The sequence below is a fragment of the Scleropages formosus genome, chromosome 24 (genome assembly GCF_900964775.1).
Source record: "Scleropages formosus chromosome 24, fSclFor1.1, whole genome shotgun sequence".
NCBI classification, from domain to species: Eukaryota; Metazoa; Chordata; class Actinopteri; order Osteoglossiformes; family Osteoglossidae; genus Scleropages; species Scleropages formosus.
This window is the reverse complement of record NC_041829.1, coordinates 13,030,650-13,052,754: the sequence shown is the minus strand read 5'-3', so window position 1 is coordinate 13,052,754 and position 22,105 is coordinate 13,030,650. Positions and strand designations below refer to the sequence as shown.

General features: G+C 45.2%; 3 protein-coding genes and 1 long non-coding RNA gene across 6 annotated transcripts; 2 read left to right on the top strand and 2 right to left on the bottom strand.

Annotated features, from left to right (window-relative positions):
* Positions 1–109: 109 nt before the first annotated feature.
* mms19 (MMS19 homolog, cytosolic iron-sulfur assembly component) lies at positions 110–12,809 on the top strand. 3 transcript variants are annotated; one of them, XM_029248756.1, is made up of 31 exons: positions 110–482; positions 1,346–1,394; positions 2,199–2,299; positions 2,441–2,526; positions 2,855–2,929; positions 3,584–3,653; positions 3,795–3,923; positions 4,137–4,198; positions 4,349–4,435; positions 4,820–4,894; positions 5,034–5,111; positions 5,365–5,503; positions 5,834–5,988; positions 6,149–6,224; positions 6,809–6,934; positions 7,437–7,518; positions 7,624–7,721; positions 7,864–8,025; positions 8,254–8,433; positions 8,634–8,733; positions 8,985–9,087; positions 9,172–9,246; positions 9,469–9,595; positions 9,754–9,860; positions 9,948–10,004; positions 10,093–10,279; positions 11,175–11,257; positions 11,735–11,905; positions 12,060–12,119; positions 12,272–12,372; positions 12,638–12,809. In XM_029248756.1, the coding sequence occupies exons 1-31, from the start codon at positions 392–394 to the stop codon at positions 12,663–12,665; spliced, it is 3,120 nt and encodes a 1,039-aa protein (XP_029104589.1). In that variant the 5' UTR covers positions 110–391; the 3' UTR covers positions 12,666–12,809. The 3 variants fall into 3 exon arrangements, with proteins under 3 accessions (XP_029104589.1, XP_018582032.1, XP_018582033.1); XM_018726516.2 differs by having other exon boundaries at positions 6,806–6,934; XM_018726517.2 differs by having other exon boundaries at positions 111–482; positions 6,806–6,934; positions 8,272–8,433.
* On the bottom strand, positions 4,887–5,821 carry LOC108918905 (uncharacterized). The gene is made up of 3 exons (XR_001964873.1): positions 5,740–5,821; positions 5,427–5,528; positions 4,887–4,962 (listed from the first exon to the last, which is right to left on the bottom strand). It is a non-coding gene; the product is annotated as an uncharacterized LOC108918905 (long non-coding RNA).
* A 482-nt stretch (positions 12,810–13,291) lies between the features above and the next one.
* Positions 13,292–20,687, bottom strand: LOC108918902 (palmitoyltransferase ZDHHC16B-like). The gene is made up of 10 exons (XM_018726518.2): positions 20,391–20,687; positions 16,340–16,588; positions 16,024–16,218; positions 15,769–15,857; positions 15,561–15,589; positions 15,229–15,362; positions 14,641–14,726; positions 14,265–14,388; positions 14,070–14,140; positions 13,292–13,922 (listed from the first exon to the last, which is right to left on the bottom strand). Exons 2-10 carry the CDS (start codon positions 16,577–16,579, stop codon positions 13,820–13,822), a joined length of 1,071 nt encoding a protein of 356 aa, XP_018582034.1. The 5' UTR covers positions 16,580–16,588; positions 20,391–20,687; the 3' UTR covers positions 13,292–13,819.
* Positions 20,688–20,714: 27 nt separating this feature from the next.
* On the top strand, positions 20,715–22,105 carry mettl18 (methyltransferase 18, RPL3 N3-histidine). The gene is made up of 2 exons (XM_018726519.2): positions 20,715–20,912; positions 21,130–22,105. The coding sequence occupies exons 1-2, from the start codon at positions 20,811–20,813 to the stop codon at positions 22,009–22,011; spliced, it is 984 nt and encodes a 327-aa protein (XP_018582035.1). The 5' UTR covers positions 20,715–20,810; the 3' UTR covers positions 22,012–22,105.

Here is a 22,105-nt window from a genome sequence, read left to right as displayed (position 1 = left end):
CACTTCTGTTCTTTGTGTTAATAAAAGGTCAGGATGCAGTGACACGCTGCTCATCCGTACACAAACCCCCGGATCACGTGGTCTCCACTTAGCGCGACTAGACTGAACACCTCACATAGAGCACGTGTCATTTGCGTAGGAGAAACACGAGATTTACATTAAATAGTTTTAAACAGCTTCAACGGTATAGTTTATCGGGGTATTTTAAAAGTCGCCTATTTGTACGCCGTTGCTGTAATCTAGGTGATTTGGGAGCGTTTTGCCAAACTTTTTCTCAGCGCTCAACGCCGCGTGTGCGCTCTAGTTTTTGTACATCTACATCCTCGTTTCTCGGGCAGACGTCGAGGTCTCGGAGCACGCGCAGTGCGATTCTCGAGCGGTAGCGCGCACCATGGCCACGGACGGAGCCGTGCCGCTACCGGGCTTGGTGGAGGAGTTCGTGGCGGGACAGCAGGACGGTGGGGCAGCGGCCGCTGCGGCAGGTATCAAGCCTCTTGCTTGGCCTGATTTGGGGTGCAAACGGCGTGTGCGCGAGGGAAGAGCGCTGCGAGCCTCCGCGCGCACAGCACCAGCGCAGTGGCGCGCGACAGGACGGAGGATAACAGGGCCCCAGCAATCCGTGTTGTGTTTTATTTGGATTCGTTGTCTAAGTTTCTCATTTCTGGCAAAAAAAAAAAAAAAGTTATTAAAAAGTGAAACGGCAATAAAAACAAGAGTGTTAGATTGAAGCAGATGAAATAGTATGTAAATGTATAATTCTCGGTTTAATTTACTGAAAATTGACAGTGAGGGATGAATCCATTTTTTGAGGTAAAATTGTTGTGCAGCAGTCAGAGAGACACCCGGAGGCACCAGCTAGCTTTTTACGTGCTTATTTTCGTAATTATACATTGTTTTAATGCTTTGGTATGTGAAGCTGACAATCACATGATCGTTATTATTTTTGCCATGTCAAAAATAAGAGAATACCTACCTCATTCAGAAGAGAAGACTCTTCTGAAGAGTGACACTAAAGACATGTTTGGTGTTTAAACTCCATAAATCATTATGGACATGAAGAAGGTGGTTAAACACCTAGGAGGTCTTTACAGAGGCTGCCTGTGGACCCTGAACTCTAAGCCAACAGAGTACTTCTGTAGATAACTAACTTAGTTGGGTATCTCACCGGGAAGTTCGTGGCCTGGTCCTCCAAAGCCCATAGCATCACTGAAATGTCCTCATGTAGATGAATTTCAGACCTTTTCAAACTCTTCCTGGCACTTATTTACTACATTTATGTGTGTGTGTCCCCTCAGTGGCGGTAAATGGCGTTTCAAAGTGTTTTTCTGTTTTTTTGTTTCTCAAGGTGTGAAGGCAGGAAATTTCACGATATTACAGCTGGTTGAAGCTTTGGGGTAAAGTATTATTAGCGTTCCTAATAATATGTTACTTTTAGTGCCGTTACTGTAAAGTCGAGATTAACCATTATTCTTTGTAACGCAGCATGTGGCTGATCTGAATTAAAAATGTTAGTTCAAAATCAACTTTATTGTTGTTCCACCTGTAAGTGACTTGCACATACAGAAGGATGACATTTCGTTTCTCTTTGGACCTCCGGGCCACATAGAACATGCAGTGCAGTGTGTCATGAACAGACAAGTGCAAATAAAGTTGGAGTGCATGTTCATTTATTGAAGATTTGTTGATTGTAATGTATGTCATTTGTTATTATGATTGTAATTAATAGAAAAAATTTTTTAGTGGAGTAGCTTGGAGTGTCAGCGAATAATTTTTTGTGTAATTTCCTTCTTACGGAGTGGCATCACGTTCAGGGTCTGCCCTGCCGCACACCCCGAGCTTCTGGGGTAAGCTCCAAACTACTGTGACCCTGGACGGGACAAGCAATTAATGGAAAATTTCTAGAAGAAAATGCGAGATCAGAATTTGTCCTTAGACATTTCAGCGAATAAAGGACACAGTGGCTCAAGGATGGTACTTTGAATCATAATCGGAATTTGTTGAACTCTGAGTCCTTAAGCATAGCCTCAAAAAGCCTTTGAATGGCCCGATACAGTCTTGGTTTGAGGTGTACTCGCCATGCATCCCAGTTGCACGCTTCCCAGTAGTCCTCCTTTTCCGTCAGAGTGCTGTGTCGTGCAGGTTTTATGCACAACAAGGGCTGTTATGGTTCTGATCAGGATCTGATTCTCTCCATGCAGCCCAACCCTGACCAGCAGTCAGTCACAAACCCGGGCCCGTGGCATCCAGCTCCTCTCACATGTCCTTAGTGAGTGTTCTGGCAGACTCTCTGAAAAGGAAGGTAAGGTCTTCAGCAAAATGCAAATTGTCAGCATTTAAGAAGCTGTTTTTTCCAAGAATTTTTTTTTTTTTTTTTTTTTTCTTTTTTCCCCACAAGTATTAGATGAAGTGAAATAACTTTTTCATTCTTCTCTCTGTGCAGTTGAGGTCCTTGTTGCCTTTTATGAAAACAGGTTGAAGGATGACTATGTGGTCACGCCACATGTTCTACACGGGATCAAAGCCTTGGTGAGTGTTTCTGGGTCCTGTCCTCTGTCTTTCTGAGATAATCTTCCAAAGTGAGGTATTCCTTTTGTGGTACAAATACCTGAACTGCAGCTCTAAACAAACTGAAACAGGGATTCTTTCATTTCTACTGTTACAGCACTTTGCTTAGTTAAATTTTGCAGAAGGCAAGAAGACTAGCTTGTCAGACAGATTCGAATTTGTGGTTTTTGAGGTTTGGGATTTTGAAATGAAGAAGGTTCATGTTACATCATTTTGTAAGCCATGTTTGTTTTTTTTTTTGTAACCTTTTTGTCTAACTGTAATTAAACATTGAGACTGTGTGTTTCAGACTAAGAGCCCAGCATGGCCTCCTGGTTTGGCTATTTCTGTGCTGAAGTCTCTTTTCCAGGATGTTCATGTACAGGTAAGTTCCTCCACCTTCCGTTGACATATGTTTTTGTTGCATCCTTGGTAATTTGTAGTCCTTTGCTTCTCAGATTCTCAGATGGGTTTTGCATTTTGAGACCTGCAGTATTTTTTCCAAAAAAACTCTGGTATTCCAAAGAGGGACTTGTAGATAAACATAATATACGAGGAAGTACAATATATAATGAAATTGATAGAACCTAGGAACATTGGAAGAATATGATCTGTGCTGAGGTGGCACAATGAGTAGAGCTGGTGCCTCACAGTTCATGGGTTGTGCATTAGGACATTGGTTCAAATCTGGCTCAGTCAGTGTGGAGTTCCTTCAGGTGCTCCAGATTCCTCCCAAAGTCACGTGCTTTAGATTAATTTTCATGTTTAATTGCTATTAATGAGTACGTGATTACTACACGGTTTTGTTGTACGACTCTCATTAGCTTCTTTAGTTGTTTCTGCTCAGTGCTAGGACAGTATTTCATTTTTTTAGAACATTTTCAAACAAACTTCTTTTTTCTAGTTTGGGATATACCCTGCTTCATGCCCTGTGTTGAAAGGGGGGGAATGATTTTTTTTTTTTTTTTTTTTTTTGTGTACAATTGTGTCTTGGTAAATTATTTGTCCTTCCCTTTACTGACATCTGCTCCATCTGCAGTCCTTGATGCTGCTGGAGAGATCATGCATCTACACCATCCTCATCAATCTCATGGAATTAAAAGAGGAGGGTAAGAGCAAAAGACAGGGGTGTCAGGAGGAGTAATTACTGTTGCAGTTACTCTCCTGCAGACTTCTGTTGTCTTGTCTCAACCATTCTGAAGAACCACATGCTGTTCCTACATTTCTCTTTCCATGTCTCTACTCCACAGAGCTAAAGGGTCTGGGTGCGGACTTTGTCTTTGGATTTGTCCAAGCAATGGATGGAGAACGGGATCCACGCAACCTCCTGCTGGCCTTTCAGATAGCCCGCAACATCCTGCACAGGGGCTATGAGCTCGGTGAGAGTTGAGATGAGCTTTGTCTTTCCGCAGAGACCCTGCGGAGCCCTGTCTCTTCCAATTCCCCTTTTCTTTCCAAGAGATGATGGCCGCTTCCGTGTTGATATCAAGTGACACTTCCTTCAATTGGCATCTGGTTAAATTTAAGTGTCTTTTTTGTGCTATCAGTTGTCCAGTGAAAAGTACTATATTCTGCATCTGCTTGTTTTATAGGAAGTTTCACGGAGGAACTATTTGAAGTCACCTCCTGCTACTTCCCTATAGACTTTAGCCCAGTAAGTAAATATCGATTTTTAGTTCTTACTGGACTGACATGTGGAACTGTTTTGAAGTGCCCAACACTGCACACACTCATACAGTTACCATGTCTCTCTGTAGAGGATCGCTCAATGTCTTTAACACACCTTTTTCTCGCTCCTTCGCAGCCACCCAACGATCCGCATGGGATCACCCAGCAGGAGCTGATCCTGGCTCTGAGGGCAGTGTTGACGGGAACGGTTTGCTTTGCTGAGGTGGGTGTCTGGAGAGGCCTTGAAGCCCTGAGTTTAGATTAAACTGTTCTCACTCCTTTTGATATCCGGTTGTTCATAAAGACCATTTAATCTTTACTGCAGTCAGGTGCAATTAGTTATTTATTTTTTAATGGAAGTATTATTTTCCCAGTCATTAATTATCATTTTTAACATTTAGAAACCCGTACTATATCCCATTCATACATTTTTAAGGATGCTTGTCATGTTAAAAACTCTGTTCTGTTAGCCTTGTATGTATAATTGAAATGCATACAACGGAATCTCAAGAGTGAAATGTTTTTATTGCTGTGTTTCTGGTCTGTCATGTGATCCACACGGGCTTGTCGATTGTCTCGTGCGATCTGCTGCATCTTTCCTTGGCAGTTCCTTCTTCCACTGGTCATTGAGAAGCTAGACTCTGACATCCAAAGTGCCAAACTGGACTCTCTGCAGACACTGGTAACTGTTCACCCATCCACTCCTAGTGTTTCCCGTCCTGCTTTTGGTTCAGTGTTGATGTTCAACTCCTGTGAATAGTATCAGCTTGTATGTCACCAGAGATGGAAACAGACAACACAATATGTGCACTTGCTTGCAGGCTGCCTGCGCCTCCATGTATGGATACCGGGAGCTGAAGGAGTTTCTGCCGGGGCTTTGGTCCTCACTGCGTAGGGAGGTACACTTCTGTAGGGGCTGATACAGGAAGGCAGCAGGCCTCTCCTATGTTTCATTATCACACACCATGCATTTTTGTTTGTTCTGTATTGATGCCAGATATGTTATGAGAACATTCAGGGTTGAGTATCTTCCTCCAAGGTACTATGGCAGGTCCTCTTTGAGGACTTGACTCTGAAACACTGTGTTCACCGGACCAGTCTGTTTAGATTCTGCCCTGAAGCAATCTGTGGTGACACGTGCCTGTCCTACAGGTCTTTCAAACAGCCAGTGAGAAGGTAGAGTCTGCGGGACTCTCTTCCCTGCGTGCCATTACCTCCTGCCTGTCTCGTTCCATCCTCTCATCTGATGGTGATGATGCCCTCCGTGTCTTCCTGGATCTTATTATCCAAGGTATATATTTTCCAGGAGGAAAAAGCTGGTTTGAATATGGGGGAAATTGAAAATAATTATTACCATCCATATAAGAAAGACTTGGGAGGTAATAATTTAAGGACATTTATAGAATATATATGTGCAAGCGCATTGAGCCTCTCCCTTTATCCTTGAGGGACCCCCCCCCCCCCCCATGCCACCTATGCTGAAGATGTAGTTGCTTTATTCCCTGCTTTCTGAAGTAGCATACTCACTTATCTGTCCTGTCTGATGCCTCCTCAGCACTTTATTCACCTTTCTCAAGTTATCTCCCCCACATGGAGAACTAAAGCTTGCTTCTGTTCTCAGATTGTCGACACCACCTCTGTGAACCAGACCTCAAGCTGGTATGGCCCAGCGCTAAGCTCTTGCAAGCAGCAGCCAGCGCCTCCTACAGAGCAAGCCACATCATTGCAGGTGCTGTCATTCCACAACTGATGGAGCAGTACAACAACCAGACCCAGGCAAGGGGGGAGACCTTACCTGTCCTTACCTGCAGTTCTTGTGACCTGATTGTTGTAACTTCTCTCTGATATTCCTGTAACTTGTGAAAGCTTCATTACCTTCTGCACAACATTTTTAGATCTGCATCCATCAAAGGACCATCATTGCTCTCTCTTTTAGTGTGCTCAGCGACGTACCCTACTGGACGTCCTGCAGGGTTTTGTTCAGCCAGCTCAGGATGGTGTTCCTGCAGTAGGTGAGAACAAGCCTCTCCACCATAATTTTGGTTTTCCCTAGTTTGGGATTGGCAAACCTTAATAAAAAGTGTTGTACTTGTAATGATGATTTAACTTTGTACTTATTTTTCCAACGAGTGTGTTATTGTTTATACAGAAGAAGCAGCCTTGCCTTTAGTGTTGTTTTAGGACATGTTGTCATCATTGTTTCGTGGTCAGAAGCACAAAGCTTCCTTTCTCTTCATTTATATTTATATCATAGAAGCTGCCAATACAGTGATATGTGATAATAAATCTCACACACACAGTGACTGAAACCGCTTGTCCAGAGCAGGGTCGCAGTGAGCTGGAGCCTAACCTGGCAACACAGGGCGCAAGGCTGGAGGGGGAGGGGAAACATCGAGAATGGGATGCCAGTAGATTATTTTTCTATTTTGCATTTCACTGCTGGTGTGCTGCCCTTCTTGTCTGTATCCTGGAAGATGTTCATTTGAAGGGTGTTGTGAAAACTGTTGAACAAAGGACACAGGCTGTATTTTATAAAATCCTGCCTTTGTTTCTCTTTCTGATGCTCAACTTCCCTGTCTCCTTGTTTACCCAGCAGAAGAAAGTGTGCTGTGTGGCTTTCGTGAGCCTCTGTGCGAGGTGGTTTTCTCAGCACTGTCTGAAACCAATGCAGGACTCCAGGTCACTGCGAGCCGCATCCTGTCTTCACTGGGACAGCAGCCAGGTGTGTCACCTCTCTGCTGTCTGGTAACACGCCACCCTGCCTTTGCCTCATCAGGGTCTTGGACACTGTTTTTCAGACACTGGTCCCTTTAGTGCTGTATCCTGCCTCCAGCATGAACATGTTAATGGTTAAGTAGATGCTATTGCAGTTAAAAGACAGCGTAGTGGTTAGAGCGGCTGCCTTTAGATCCAAAGGTCACAGGTTCAATATCCCCACCTCCAGCTGTAGTACCCTTGAACAAGATACTTATCCTGAATTGCTCCAGTAAAATTACCCAGCTGTATAAATGGGTAAGTAATTATAAGTAGATTAACATTGTAAGTCACTTCGGAGAAAAGCATTAGCTAAATAAATAAATGTTAAGTGTCAGCTTGATTACTGAAGGACCAAGCATATATGTTTCTCTGATCAGGTACACTGATGTCATACACTGCCCCCCCCCCCCCCAGGGTTGAGGGTAATATATTGCTGATGTGATGAGGCTTGTTTCTCCTTGTTGCAGGTCTGCTGTCAACATCCCACGTGGAACTGGCTGTCGATCACCTCAGACGGCTGATCTTGGAGGAGGAGGACACTCAAGTCTGGTAAAGAAGCCAAATCTTCACTTTTGTAGAAGACAACAGGTGAGGTAAACTTACTTTGAGCAGACCAAGTTAATCCACTGGTTTAATTTCTTTTGAACTCCTCAGTCCAGCTGTCCTGGAATGCTCCGGCTCTCTGGCCCCCTTGTACCCAGATGTTTTTGCCTCTGCGATGATCCCTCAGCTGAAAGCTGAAATTTTTTCAGGTAAGCAATTTCACTTGGAAGGCTTTGGGGAGGTCTTAGATCAGACACCATAGGATGAAGACTACACACATGCATCCTGTAAGGATTTCAGAATGTTTATTCTGAAGATAACATACATTACCAATTTCCGTTACCCCACCAGAGCCGATGCTCAGAGACAATGGCCAGGAAGCTGTACATACGTCTTCCCAGCATGTTGTGCGACAGCGGTGCATGACAGCCTTGGCGGCAGTGTCCTGCCACCCCACTCTGGTGCAGCAGACAGCCCCTGTTCTGTTGCAAGTGCTGTCCTCTTCACACACAGGTAACTGTGCCTTAAGTGAGACAAGGGTCGAAGGTCACAAGAATTCAGCAGGGCCCATTGTGTTTACTGTAGGTTTCCAAAGGTGTCACCATGAACAGTGAGTGTGAGAATCTCATCTTCTCTCACAGTTGGGATAGTGGAATATTTTGTGTTTTTCTTCGACTTGATTTAAAAAGAAATTGTTTTAATAATGTAAATAATAAAACCACTTACTGGCCAGACCTTCAGATGTGTCCTTCTCCATAGGCTCTGGATTGTTCTCAACGGACGACATCATTGCAGCATGTCGCAGTCTGCAGCAGATAGCTGAGCAGGTTCAGTATGCGGAGGAAACAGGATGCTTCTTCCATGATGTCATCATTCCACACCTCCTCGGGCTCACAGTGCAGGCAGGCCTGCAGTGTGACAGTGAGTATTTCTGCTGCTCAAGCAGGGGACCATATTTACACTGACTACAAGAAAGGTCAGATTCTCTTCTCTGTGTACCCAGCACTTGGATGTTCTGTTTGAAACTTATTAGGGTGCTGTGGACTGGTACACTGGACATTAAAAGAAGGCTGCTTTTGTTGGTTTTGACGCTACTTGTATGTTTGGTCTTCTGTTTCCAGACCAGGATTCAATACCCCCTCAAAGCCCCCTGACAGAGGAGGCTATTCTGCTTGCCATAGTCCCGGTGCTGAGCACGGCCTGTGCACATCTTCAGTCAGAGTGAGTTGTCATGAACACACAGCAGTGCAGACTGTGCAGGGTCAGAGGTCAAGATTAACCTGAGCTCTGGGTGGAATTTTATTCTCCCTAAAATTTGTCTCAGCATACAGTTTTGCTTCAGTAAATAATCTAATGTCATGCTATAGGTGCCACTGTAGTTGGGTGACTGTGCACAGTTCATTTCACCTATGTTTTAAACGATTGTTCAGGATGGAGGTGCCTGTGTCAAACTGCTGTGTTTCCTTACTCAGACTGGCTGCTCTCACAGCCTCCCGTGTGGTGTCCCTCTTCCTGGATGGGGACACGGTCTTCCTACCTGGTAACAATTTACCCTTGCAGCCCCAACTGTTTCAGGTAAGCCCCCCCCCCCCCACACACACACACACACACACACTTTGCAGTCTTGAGAACTAACTACATGATGATACTGTGTTGCAGAAAGCGTCCTCGTCATGCAGTGGGTCCCAGTTGGTGTGTCTCCTCATGGCCTGTGTGTGTTCCATGCCCAAGAGTGTAAGCTCAACCCCCCCACCCACTTACCCTCTCATTGACTTGACACCCCATTCAGTCCATGGCATATGTAACATTACTATTAATAAACCCTTTGTTTGAAATGTAACTAATTTTAAAGCTGTTTCTCTTTTACAATGGCCATTTTCCTACAAGAATCGTCAGTTATACATAAAATACTAAAGGATAAAAGTTAATTTTAATATGCATGTTTTTAAATAACAGGTGGAGATCCCCCAGGTGGACAGACTGCTGAGTGAACTGGAGGAACTCAGCTGCACAAGCACTCACCCTTTCTCTTTCACCTTGGCTGCAAAGTGCTTCGCTGGGCTCATCAACAAGAGGTCGGCAGGTAAAATTTCACTGGGTCCCTTCAGCTGGGATTCAAACCTGCATCTATTTAGCTAGTTGACAACTTGCACTTTTCACAAGCCTTTATCCAAGTGTGAAGGTAGAAAGTGGTCTTTGTAATAGCCAAACCATAAATTGTCTGTTTTTCTTCCTGTTTAGGACAGGCATTGGACTTGGTGCTGGAGAGGACGATAAAAAGAATCACTTCGGAGCTTGATTGCATGTCCTCTTCATTACGTACGCAGGCCCTCACCCTACTGCTCTGGGTAAGACAAGGAAACAGTACCGTGAACCAGGGATCTGCATCTCTGCTGCCAATCTAGTTTTCCAATGCTATCCCTCTTGTTTCCCAGGTTGCCAAGGCCCTCCTTATTCGATACCACCCTCTGGCTACCACTCTGACAGACAAGGTAATGGGATTCAGTCCTGGTTGGGCTCACTTGTATGGCTACAGAAGGTGTGTCTGTGGTAAGTTGCTAACTCTGGCCACACTTTCAGATCTTCTCCCTCTTGATGGACCCTGAATTGGCCCCACTGGCGGCAGATGGCTTCTCCCTGCTCATGAGTGACTCAGTGGACGTGCTTAACCGGGCCTGCCATGCCGATTTCCGTATCATGTATCGCCAGAGGTTCTTCACAGAGAACTCAGCCAAGCTGGTGGAGGGCTTCAACTCAGCAGAGAAAGGTGGAAAAGGGATGGGGCCAGAAAAGGAGTGTTGCTCTTTTGCTCTGTGGCAATGGTAGCCCACTAGATTATAAAATTGTGGTGCCTGTATTTCATTGTCTCATGCCCTTGACTTATTTAAAGGGTCCCTGTGTGTATCTTTTGGTGGGTTTTAAAACTGTCGACCTACTCCTTGTTGACAGCATACCATCTTCTGCAGACAGAATGCATTCACTCCAGTTTGTGCATACTCATGTAAATGAGCAGAAGCCACACTGGAGGGGTGCTTGTATGCATCAGATCCTGTACATTTGAGGTGCAGAAATGACAGATGAGCACAACAGCTCTTGTGCAGTCTGCACAGAGGTCTGATTTTTAAGATCTGCCTTATAGACTTTCTAGGGAGAAGCAAGCAGCATCGATGTCAGTTAGTCGCTGGCGAGACCACAGACCCACAATGTTCCTTCCTGTTCCTGTTAACTACAGTGTTCGTTAGTGTTCATGAGTGCACAGACCAAGGGCATAATCTTTCTGTATAACTGCTGTTGAATTGGCAGATCATACCAGTATATTGTTGCAGTAAAGTAAATTGCATGTTTTCCATTTCCTGGTATGTGAATGACTGCAGTCATGGACTGTTGGCTACTTTATCACATTCATAAGCTGCAATCCATTCCTGTTCTGCTCCCTCATAGAAGTTTCTTATCCTATTGCTTGTTATCCTAACTGCTTGTACGAGTGAAATGCTGACTGTCCATAGACTTCCAGTGGAAATATATTTCAGAAAGAGGTTTCCATGGAGACTGAATTCATGGGTAATATGTCCAGAAATTCTCAGTCTCAGGAATTCTGGTGGCTGGTGGACTGACACAAACACGTTTCCTGATGTTTTCTTCGTTCCTTCTGTCTTTCTCAGAGATGAAGTCAGGTTACCTGAAGGCACTCTCCCACATTGTGAACAACCTGCCAAGGCAGGTCCAGCTCACGGAATTGCCAGCGGTAAGACGGTTGTGCTAGGGGAGACAGTGCTGTAGAAAGTGCCCTTCTTTCTTCGGTGTTTGTTACACACTGGCTCTGACTGTTGGAATGTACTGGAAGGACTATGATGTGCATGTTTCCCAATGACCAGAACAACAGTAGTGACTTCAACCAGCAGGCAGTGTAGTGGTTAGAGCTGATGCCTTGTAATTGAAAGACTCAAATTTGCATCCCTGCTTCTGCTGTAGTATTGTTGAGCAACGTACTTCAGCTGAATTACTCCAGTCAGAACTATTCTCCTGTATAAATGGGTGAAACATTTGATAAGCAACTTAGTTTAGAAAATTTTTAGTGACTTCAGAGGAAAAAATAGAGCTATCGAAACAACTGACTGAGCAGAATTACTCGTAATAAAAAGTTCATTTAGCTGCAGAAATGAAGCTGGTGTGTGCAGGCCAGAGTGACAGTGTGATGTTGTGCGGTTATATCTTTCCACAGCTCCTTCCTCTCCTCCTAGAAGCGCTGTCATGTCCCGACCAAGCGGTGCAACTGTCCACCCTGTCCTGCCTGCACCCTGTCCTGTTAGACCCCCCTGCGTCACCGGCCCTTGCACCTCAGCTGGATGGACTTATATTCCGCCTCCTGGGTCTCACCACCAGTCCTGCCATGGTACAGAAGCACACCTGCTCCCAACTTCACTGGAGTTATAATGCATAGTAATGCATTACGCACTCTCCTAGCTAGTGCAGTCTCCACAAAGCCACATGATACACAGTAGGTTGCCAGAGTTCTGACGAGTTCTTTCCCATATCCCCCCCACCAGAAAGTGCGCATTGCCACTCTGCGCTGTCTCCATGCCCTGGCTCGCTTCCCAGACCACATGGTAAGTGTGTGTCATTTACACACAACAGCAATCTTGTTAGTATTACCAATTGGCTGCTGGTTTAACTGCTCTAATCTGGCAATGTGTCGGCAAAACCTCAAGAGTACAGTTGACCACCTTCCCTGAACCTTGTCCGTGTTGCCCCTCTACAGATTCTTCCATTTCGTGCTCGGGTTCTGCGGGCGCTGGCCACACCCCTGGATGACCACAAACGCCTGGTGAGACGGGAGGCTGTGGCGGCTCGAGGAGAGTGGTGAGTCTCAGTTCCACAACAAGGCAATCCTGGTGTGTCAGCCCAAGGCCTGTTGTCACCATACATTAAACAGTGAGCTTTGCTGGCTCTATGGTCATAACGAGACTCTTATGACCACAAGGCTGCAGGTTTGAGTCCCTGTAAGGGAACTCTTATACCCTATCAAAAGGTGCTTACTCAAGGGGTACTCTGGAAAGCAACCCTATTAACATGATTTGAGGTAAATGGATCTTGAAGACATTTTATTATTCCCCAAACCTTCCAGGTTCCTTCTGGGAAGTCCTGGACGGTGATTAAGCATAAATTCTTCCCTCTGGAAACCAGAACATGAGCACAGAAGTCGTCTCTGGATTGAAACCTGCTCCCCACCACATCAGCCTCATCTTGGGACTGCTCCTTATTACAAACTTTGACTTTTTTTTTTTTTTTTTAAAAAAGCTAAACCTATAGTGCTATCTATGACTATTTGTACTGCTTCTCCCCTAAGCACGCACAATGTAAGTCAAGTTTCCTTACTTGGAGTTAACCTTGGGCCTGGGAAGAGTCAATCAACCCAGACCAACGTGGTTCTGATACACACAGCCCCGATGCCAGAAGAGAGTATCTATGGAATTGTTACACACCTGCGTTACCCTTGCCAAGAATCTCTTTACGAAGACTGAAGGCAAAATACAGGAATCGTAACAAGTGACACACATTGTTTTCTTAAACTAATGAAAAGTTAAAGGCACTTTCAGCCTTCAACCACTGTCTCACTAACACCTTAATACCATTTTGAAAGAGTTTGCTTCATGGTTGCTGCCAGTCAGCTAGCCGAATCAAGCGCTCCAACATAAAGGGTCGAAGCATAATGACTAGGACCGTGATATTTAAATAGCATACATATTAATGTTAATAAAAATTTTTTGTAAATGGGGTTGTGAGTTTTTTGCATATATAAAAATTTTATAAATGTTTATTAAAAACATTTAAAAGCAAAACTACGAAAGATACAGGTACAAATATGCACAGGTCCCAGAGCAGAGCGTAGCTTGTCAAGGCAGCCACAGAATTCATTCTTTATGCTGCCAATGATGACTTCCTGTTCTGCAGCAGCTCTGTTGGTGCACCAATTACCCCCGCTGGAGTAGCTTCCTGCTTTCACAGTAAGTCAAGAGTCAAAGCTTCTAGACCTCTCCAAGAGGCCCTCAGTTGTGTTCTTTGCAGCATGAAAGATGCATCAATTTACAGCGATGTGCCAATTCTCGATGTATCAGTGGTGCACAAACAAAGGACATTGCACTGGTCAGTTTGACCCTAAAGGACTAGGATTCAGATGAAAGCAGGTGTTCTCACACAATCCCTCCATATATGTTTGCAGAACTTTTCGGTGCTGCTTTTTCACCATTTGTCCTGTGGCTCGGGGAGCTTAGAGGTTGCACTGGCCTACAGGAACAGATGTTGACGTCTAGATAGCAGTCGGATAACTTCTGTTCACAGACCACTCCCACACTAGCCCGTCCCCATAAGGGGTGTGGGCCGAGGGCAGGAGAAAGCGAGTTAGCCAGTGGCTGTTGGAGAAAAGGAAAAGGATGGTGAGCTATTTCTTGCCTTGTCCATTACAGATCTGATTAATTTACACCGAACGCAGTACTTGCTTCACCACTGACTATTTTGGTTGAGCCGAGACTACCTTGACTCAGAAGACTTGGACTGACCTGCACTTCTCAACACCAAAGAAGAGCTTCCAGTTCTGCATTCTCCCATAGTTGTATGGATTCTGGAAAATCTGCTCCAAAAGAAGGAAAAAAAAAAAAAAAAAACAGGATTTGACGCAGTTTTTACTAGGAATTGAGTGTGATCGTCCTCAGTGTAGGATACAAAATGCATTGTTGTTGGGATTATATCCACACCTTTCCCCTGTCCTTTAGGCGTCGTGACTCTTTACGGTTAATGTGTCTCTCAACACTGGTCTCCCCATGGGTGATGAGCGCTGCATGCCACAGGGTGAGACCTCCAAGAGCTACTGCCACTGAGCTGCATGGAGGAAAATCAACAGGTCAAAGACTCAACAGTGTTCACCTAAGGCTTTCCTGTGGTCTGCAGAGCTCATGTTTGAATAATAACCATCAGACAAAGTACAGTGAAATGAAACACACAGGAAATGCCAATGACAACCAGCTGGAGAAAAAATGTGTAAGAGTTCAGAAGCAAGGACCAAGTTCAGGGCTCAAGCTTCTGAAACAGGCCTTTTACTGTGTGTGACTGACACTAATAGACTGGTCTCACCTTGTCAGCACCCACACATAGATGATGCATTTGTGAAACATCCTCTCATGGAAGCTGAAGGATGGCTCAGGAGTCTGGTAGTAACTCTTGAGAAGGCAGAAATTATGAGGGTTAACAGAAAAGGAGTCAAGACTGCTTTCCTATTTTTCACAGTAGTAGAAGATACGCAAAACCCTACAGGGCTCAGAATAAGAAATATACATTCTACCCCCCTTTGCTCAGTGACAGAACTCCCATGATGTTGCTCGAGCCATTTAAACAAATTTCATCTTGGTTACATAGAGCTCCTCCCTTGTCTACTATGCATCTTAAGTAGCAATAAATCTTAGAAGTGTCTTGAATATTGTCCCTGAGGGTCCTTCATGTTCATGAAAACAAAACACTTCAGAATCTCAACACCAAGGCCACTACAAAGGGTATTCAATAAAATCACACATTTACAAGTGTGAAACTGTTAACCAAAAAATACAGGTGGATGAATTTAGTTATACTGTACAAGAAAAACAGTAGTTCTCAGATGGTGGGACATCCATATTCAACTCAAGCCTCCACCTTGAGCAGAATGACGGAAGGATCACAGGGACTCACCTCTATGGCACTATAAGCCCCAACAAACATGTTCCAGCAGCTCACACTGCAGTAGATGCACCCCATGGTCATGAAGAGGCAGAAGGAGAAGAAGTAGCGGTGGTTGAAGTGACCCACACAGTTGTTCAGCCAGGCTATGCAGAAGGCCAGTCAAGGAGAAAGCAGAATCCGAGTGACGATGACCTTCCTACTGTCGATGTTGACTGCAAAGACGCAACCACTCAACAGGCATAACAGAAAATGGCTCATACTGATGACTGCACTCAATAAATGCCCAAACTTACATTTGAAATCTGCCAGGACATTTATTTGTAGGATTACAGAAAGGATACGGCAGTGGTGATCCATTTTCAGCACACATCTGGAAAGCAAGGGTTGGGGTTAACTTGTGTTGAGTTAAAAAGGTTGGACACGATCAAGCTTGTCTGAGCTACAGCCCTGTGGTCAAAATTTACACAACAGAAGCATTGCTGGTGAATGAGATGAAAAAAGTTACTTGGCAGCAACACTCAGCAGAAAGTCCTTAGTATCCATCCTTACCTGTTGCAGATACTACAGTGGTGAGTTCTGGGTGGCTTGGGAATGATGCATTTCTTACAGATGGACACTGATGGCGTGTCATTTTTGATCTGTGAGGGGAAAAAAAAATATTATTTTGTTGTGGAAAGACATAATAAATAAACACTCTAGGCAGGAAAATGTAAAGTTATATGTGTTTTTTAAGTTAAACCCAGAGGTACAGCATCATCACAAACCCCATTTACGCATCTTACAATCCATGCTACAGGCACGTACCAGTGGGGGGTGACCTGGGTCAGTCCTGGTGGCCTTGTAGTAATGGAAGACGACCATGACGAGGTTCCAGTGTCCATAGCAGAGGTGCCAAGCAATCCAGGGGGTTGGGTAGCTGCTGATGATCATGGGCAGGACGTAGTAGTAAACGATGAGAACGACAGAGCTTGTGAGAAGAATCACCAGGGAGACAAACAACTGGAAAAGGAGAACCAAACGGGGGGGGGGGGTCACACAGGGCAGGAACAAATGTCTAATCAATTAAATAATAATACAGAGCAAGCGACGCAAGGCAGTAACACAAAGTGGACGGACGTACCACCCCGAACCAGCGGGTGAAGTGGTCCACAAGCCAGTACACAGGTTCGAAGACGGAGTCCAGGACCACGTCAGAACTGCACAGGCTGTTGAAGCACAGCGACTTTAGCAGCAGCCGGCTGTAGCTCCACAGCTCCTGAAGCTGCGCCGATCTGTGGCCTCGGGCCCACCTAGGGCACAGGCGGAGCCAGCGGAGCAACAGGCGCATGATCGTGGGGAACAGTCGCCTCCAGTGGCCCATGGCCCCGCCCTGGAACACAGAATAACTTTCAGTGCCCCACCGCTCCCAGGCTGAAACACACCTGAGAGCTACCTGCTGAAACGGGCCTACAACATAAACTCCACCAAGACAGGGAGGCACTGACCGTCTCCTCTCACCTCCCGAAGCTTCTACGCTACCACCCAAACCCGATCATCTCTGGATGTGTGTCAGAGTTCCCCCGGGACACCCTCTTTATACCAGTGGCAGAAAAAGGAGGCGTGACCGAAACAAGGATCTGGGGAACACAATCTCGAATCTCACTACTCCTGAAAAGTTTATGAGCAATACACTTGTGTTGTATTACCCTGCCAAAAATCACAGTAAGCTACAGGGACATAAAGGTAGAGCACCGGATGGATATTCTGACGTTGGACACGGCTGCTATTTCCCTGAGCAGGGTTTTGGTTACAAGAGCTGAGCGAGACCTTCTCCTGGCTTCCCCCGGGACATGCCCGCCGGTGGCCCCGGAGACGAGACAGGACCCTGGTACGCCAGCCACGCTCCCGCCTCTCTGAGCACCATTGTGGTCGGCGTCGGCTCGCGTTTCCCGAAAACTGACCGCGGTGTAGGTTACACGCCCACCTGGAAAGTTCTCTTGCTTTTGCCGTGTTGTCGTGGATCCATTTTTAATGTGCTGTGGTCGATGGCGGATAACTGGCACCAGTGTGCTACCCTTCCACATTAACTATTGTGAACTAATTTAACCACAGGAGAACACGATCTGCGGGGAGGCGGCTTGATCTTAGAGGACAGGAATGTAATAGTGCTGCATGTGCCAGAATAGCACCTTCGACCACAGCGATCTGCACTGCACTGGTGGACATGTGTCAAGTATTCATGCTCTGGGCTCTACATCTTGGGGAAGTATTTACACCTTTTTAAGTCATGGCATCACCATGGTAACCTCCAGCTGTACGCAAGAAACATCCTTTTCCTTAGTCTATTTTGCAGGATCCAAGCTTCATCCAGACACATTGTTCATCCTGGTGTCATCAGGTTGGCTTCATCCAAAATGGCATAAAGCCAGACAGTTGAAAAACATCTCCAGAACATTTCTGAAATCTCAGCTCCAACACCTGTAATATTCTGCTTTGATGAAAAATGTTGGTCATTATTTATTCAGTTATCTAACAAAAATGTAGGTTTGCACACTAAGCTATTTATACTGATTTACTTATTTACAAAGCAGGGCAATTTTTTACTGTATCATTTCATGGTAAATATAAGCATACTGATGTGGGAGTGGATTTTTGAACCTAGTTCCTTTGTATCTGTTGAAAGCAAAGGCTCCAACTCCACACAACATTGGAGACAGGAAATCAGATGAGTGAAAACCAAATGTCACACTACAGGTGTTAAGGCACCACCAGAAAATAAATTATAAAAGAGAAAGATGGAAAAACTGAAAATCATCACCCAGCTGTCACACTAAGCTGTGTTTTGAGTTGGATCCCCCCAGTTTACCGAGCAGTCAAGTCAAAGTGGTTTTATTGTCATTTCAACCATACAGCTGGTACAGTATCCAGTCACAGCCTTGGAATATGTTTTCTCACCTTCACTGAGCACACACTCTCTAACGAGACTCTTGAAGTTGTGTGAATCGAGTCACCCAAAAATGAAGAACTCTCATTAGAAATTCGGTAAACAAGAGGTGAGAAAGCACTGTTACATAACATATCATATTGTACCTTTTCTGTTTCTGGTGCTGTACATCTATTGAAGGGATTTAGATCAAGTACCTGGTTCATGATTCCCAACTGGACTGAAAAAAAGCAACATTCTGGTGCAGACCAGGTCATTAACATCTAGAAACAGGTCCTGGAGACTAAATTTCTCATCACCGCTACGCTGCTGATGGTGGGTATTATTACACAAGGATTGGGTATGAAGAGGAATGCATGTTCAAATCCCAACCAGGCATTCTCCACCTTCAGGCCTGCTCAAGGGTATTACAGCCTGAGGTATGATTTAAACCGGCGACCTTTGGGTACAAAGGCAGCAGCTCTAACCACTATGCTACCAGCTGACTCATAGATAACATAGCTTTAAATCTGTTTTACAACAAGGGTCTACCTTACAGATATTTGACAAGAGGATCAATGGGATTGTTTCAAAAAGTCACAGAAATTAGGATGGCATAGTGATGCAGCAGGTAGCACTGTCACCTCAATGCACCTGAGCAGTTCAGGTCTTGGTTCTGTGTGGAGTTTGCATGGTCTCCCAATGTCCATGTGGGTTTTTCTCCAGGTGCTCTTGTTTCCTCACATGGCCCAAACACATGCAGTTCAGTTAACTACATACTCTAAATTGCCCTTAGTGTGTGACCATGTGTGTATGTGGCTCCCTGGCAATAGGCAGGTTCCCCTGTCCAAGGCGTACCCCCTCTTGTGCCCAGTGATTCTAGGTTAGGCTCCAAACCACTGCGACCCTGAGTAGGACAAGCGATTACTAAAAGTGAAAGAATGACTGAATTTGTACAGAAGGGTTCGAAACACTGGGAGAGATCCAATTACAATTACTGCAATTTCAACTATCCTGCTGTTCCCAGTACAGTCATGTTTTCAGTTATCCTCTCCAGTCTGGGATAATAATCCTCCCTCAGTCCTGCCCTTGGCTGACGTTGTAAAAGTCCACAAACGGTCCCTTATGCAGAAAACATGGTATGTCACTGTTTCCCTTGGACAATCCTGTCTTCATTCGTCTTGCGTTTGCTGGTGACTGAACAATGGATAAAAAGCAAAAAAAAAAAAAAAAAAGACGTGAACTATGAAAAACTTGTCAGAGAAAGATAACTGGGCGTTTCAATGTTCAGTAAGATCCAGGACAGATACACAGAAACCTTCTCAAAGGTGGAGAAATGGTGCGATAAGCTATACAGTGTACTCCGCTGTACTACGGTGCGTTTTTACAAGGTGCGCTGTAAAGGCTGTACCTGTAGAGTCCCTCCTGAAGGCCTCATCTTCCTAATTCGTTCAACTTTTCAAACATGAAATACGGTCAGTTAACAAGGGTGGGCCTGTAACAAACACCTAGTTGCCATGACACCCGGATGTATATCCCTACTGGACATTGAGAAAGGACTTTCCCTACTCAGTGTCCTCTTGTCCACGAACCAATACATGTGTCATATGTCGTCACGTTGCACCAACAATTTGTACCTGTTACAATTAATAATACCTTTACATTGTACCAAAGAATCATTTCTGTAACACTTTAACACTGGGGTGCCAATCATTACTGTAACACTTTGGAGTTGTCTTGCGTGTTAAATGTGTCCGAAAAGCATCCACCACATTCCCTGCGTGCAAATATTCTTGGCCATTAAAGCCTCATCTCCGTTAGTCTCTTACAAAGAATACGCTTCAAATAATCATCACTGTTGCAGCATAACAGTGAGTCATTGCTGTTACATGGTAACAATAAATCATCTCTCCCCCTTTCACTGGTCTGGATTGGACGGACACACACACATATATATATATAAAATATGATATGATGTATGTATAATGTATATTTTATTCATATATAAAAAAAAAACATATATATGAATTATATATATAATCCATACGGTTTTATTTCCCGTGCGTTCTGCAAACCCACCGGCTTTACCCATTTAGCTGGGTAATTTTTACTGGAGCAATTATTCGGGTAAGTAATACAGCCGGAAGGTCAAAGGAGGTTCGAACCTGCGACCTTTGGGTTCAAACGCAGCAGCAGCAGCAGCAATGACCAGAAACGCTACCCGCTGAAATCATCCATAACATCCTCGTCTCGTGTCATGCAAGCTCACCTGCGGCGATTTCGGACCTCCTTCTTCTCAGCTCATGTCTGTCTCCGCACACGGTCACACCGGCGGCGGAGGTGCAGCGGCGCTCGACGAAACGACGCCGGAGCCTTCTTTCCGCACTCACTTCTCATCACACGCTACTACACAGCAGAAAAGGCGGTAATAGGGCGCCGGGTGATGTAGCCTGCTCTTTTGGAACATTTCACATCACAAATCTTGGACATAATCTATTTGAACACGTGTCAAGCACTGCTGGTGTGGTATCTATTGTGTGAAGCGGCGATCGCTTGAACGGAGAAATAAAAGCTCCGCCGCGGGGGCTGCTGGGAGTTGTAGTCTCTACTAGTCTCCGTCCGCAAGTGTCGCGGCACGTGCAGGAAGCGTGCGCATTTCTGCCGTTTTTGTGATGATATTTGTGGTATAATGGCGTTTTGTTTTAATTTCGATGTCGGGATCGAGACAAGGGACAAACCAGCCACGACTCGGAAGGAACAAGCCCAAATGAAACAGGGTTTAACAGACTTCGTATGTATGACGTTAGCAGTAGCTATCCTATGCTGACACAGTTGTTGCAGCATCAGCATGCATGGTCAGCTGTGTGTGTACGATTTTGCTTGGATTTACAGTAAGACGTACTTAAAGTGACTAACACTTAAAGCCCTGGTAAATCTGTGCTGATTAAGCAAACTGTGACTTTCAGATATTGTTTACACTTTACCTTTCTCCTTGTTTTCCATTTGAGGATGGTGCCACAGATCATGGGCCCACGGGGGTTGTGAAAGAAGCCAGAGAGCATCACCCTCAGGATGATCCATACCTCCTGGAGAACCTTGTCTTCGAAACCTTAAACGTGGGAGCCCTGCCCCCGATCCAGTACCTCAATGAGACTGTGCTGGAGAAAACGGCTTCGGAGCACACCGATGATGAGGACGTTCTGTCCCAGAGCGCAGCCCTTCGTTCAGACCTCATCTCAGGTGTCTATGAGGGTGGCCTCAAGATCTGGGAGTGCACCTACGACCTCCTGGCGTTCATTAATGACAGAGGGGTGGTCTGTGCCGGAAAGAGGGTGCTGGACTTGGGCTGCGGAGCAGGACTGTTGGGCATTGCTGCTCTGAAGATAGGAGCCAGCGAGGTGCACTTCCAGGATTACAACAGCACCGTGATCGAGCGGCTGACTTTACCCAATGTCCTTCTGAACTGCGACGGTGACAGCGAGGAGGAAGAAGAGAAGGACGGCAGCCCGTCTTTGAAGAGAAGAGCCACAGACCAGTCGCATTTAGCCATGCTCACCAAGTGTAGGTTTTTCTCTGGTGACTGGACAAGTTTTGTACAGCTGATGCTTGGTAGTGGCTCAGGGATGCACTATGACCTTATACTGACCTCGGAGACCATCTACAATGAGGCGTACTACCCTTCTCTTCACCAAGTCTTCCACAAGCTCCTGGCTCCGAATGGTCTTGTGTATCTGGCCACAAAGTCACACTATTTTGGTGTTGGTGGAGGTCTGCTACTCTTTCAGGACTTTGTGGAACAAAAGGCAATTTTTGACCTGAAATGCTTGAAGACCGTGAAAGAAGGTCTCCAGAGGCATGTGGTGGTCATGAGTTGGAAGAAATCTAACTGATGTCTGTATTTGGGTTCCAGTTTTTATGAAACACCTAGAACTCTATGATCTGGACACTTGTGTTGAAAGACTGAAGCATTTGTTTGTACACCAA

Excerpts from the sequence above, each read along its gene's own strand:
- mettl18 (XM_018726519.2), top strand. The coding sequence starts at position 20,811 with ATGGCGTTTTGTTTTAATTTCGATGTCGGGATCGAGACAAGGGACAAA. Across the intron at positions 20,913-21,129 it reads AACAGGGTTTAACAGACTTC|GATGGTGCCACAGATCATGG; the intron begins GTATGTATGACG and ends TTTCCATTTGAG.
- mms19 (XM_018726516.2), top strand. The coding sequence starts at position 392 with ATGGCCACGGACGGAGCCGTGCCGCTACCGGGCTTGGTGGAGGAGTTC. Across the intron at positions 5,504-5,833 it reads CCTGGATCTTATTATCCAAG|ATTGTCGACACCACCTCTGT; the intron begins GTATATATTTTC and ends TTCTGTTCTCAG. Across the intron at positions 12,373-12,637 it reads GTGGCGGCTCGAGGAGAGTG|GTTCCTTCTGGGAAGTCCTG; the intron begins GTGAGTCTCAGT and ends CAAACCTTCCAG.
- LOC108918902 (XM_018726518.2), bottom strand. The coding sequence starts at position 16,579 with ATGGGCCACTGGAGGCGACTGTTCCCCACGATCATGCGCCTGTTGCTC. Across the intron at positions 14,727-15,228 it reads GGGCTTATAGTGCCATAGAG|AGTTACTACCAGACTCCTGA; the intron begins GTGAGTCCCTGT and ends TGCCTTCTCAAG. Across the intron at positions 14,141-14,264 it reads GCCTAAAGGACAGGGGAAAG|ATTTTCCAGAATCCATACAA; the intron begins GTGTGGATATAA and ends CTTTTGGAGCAG.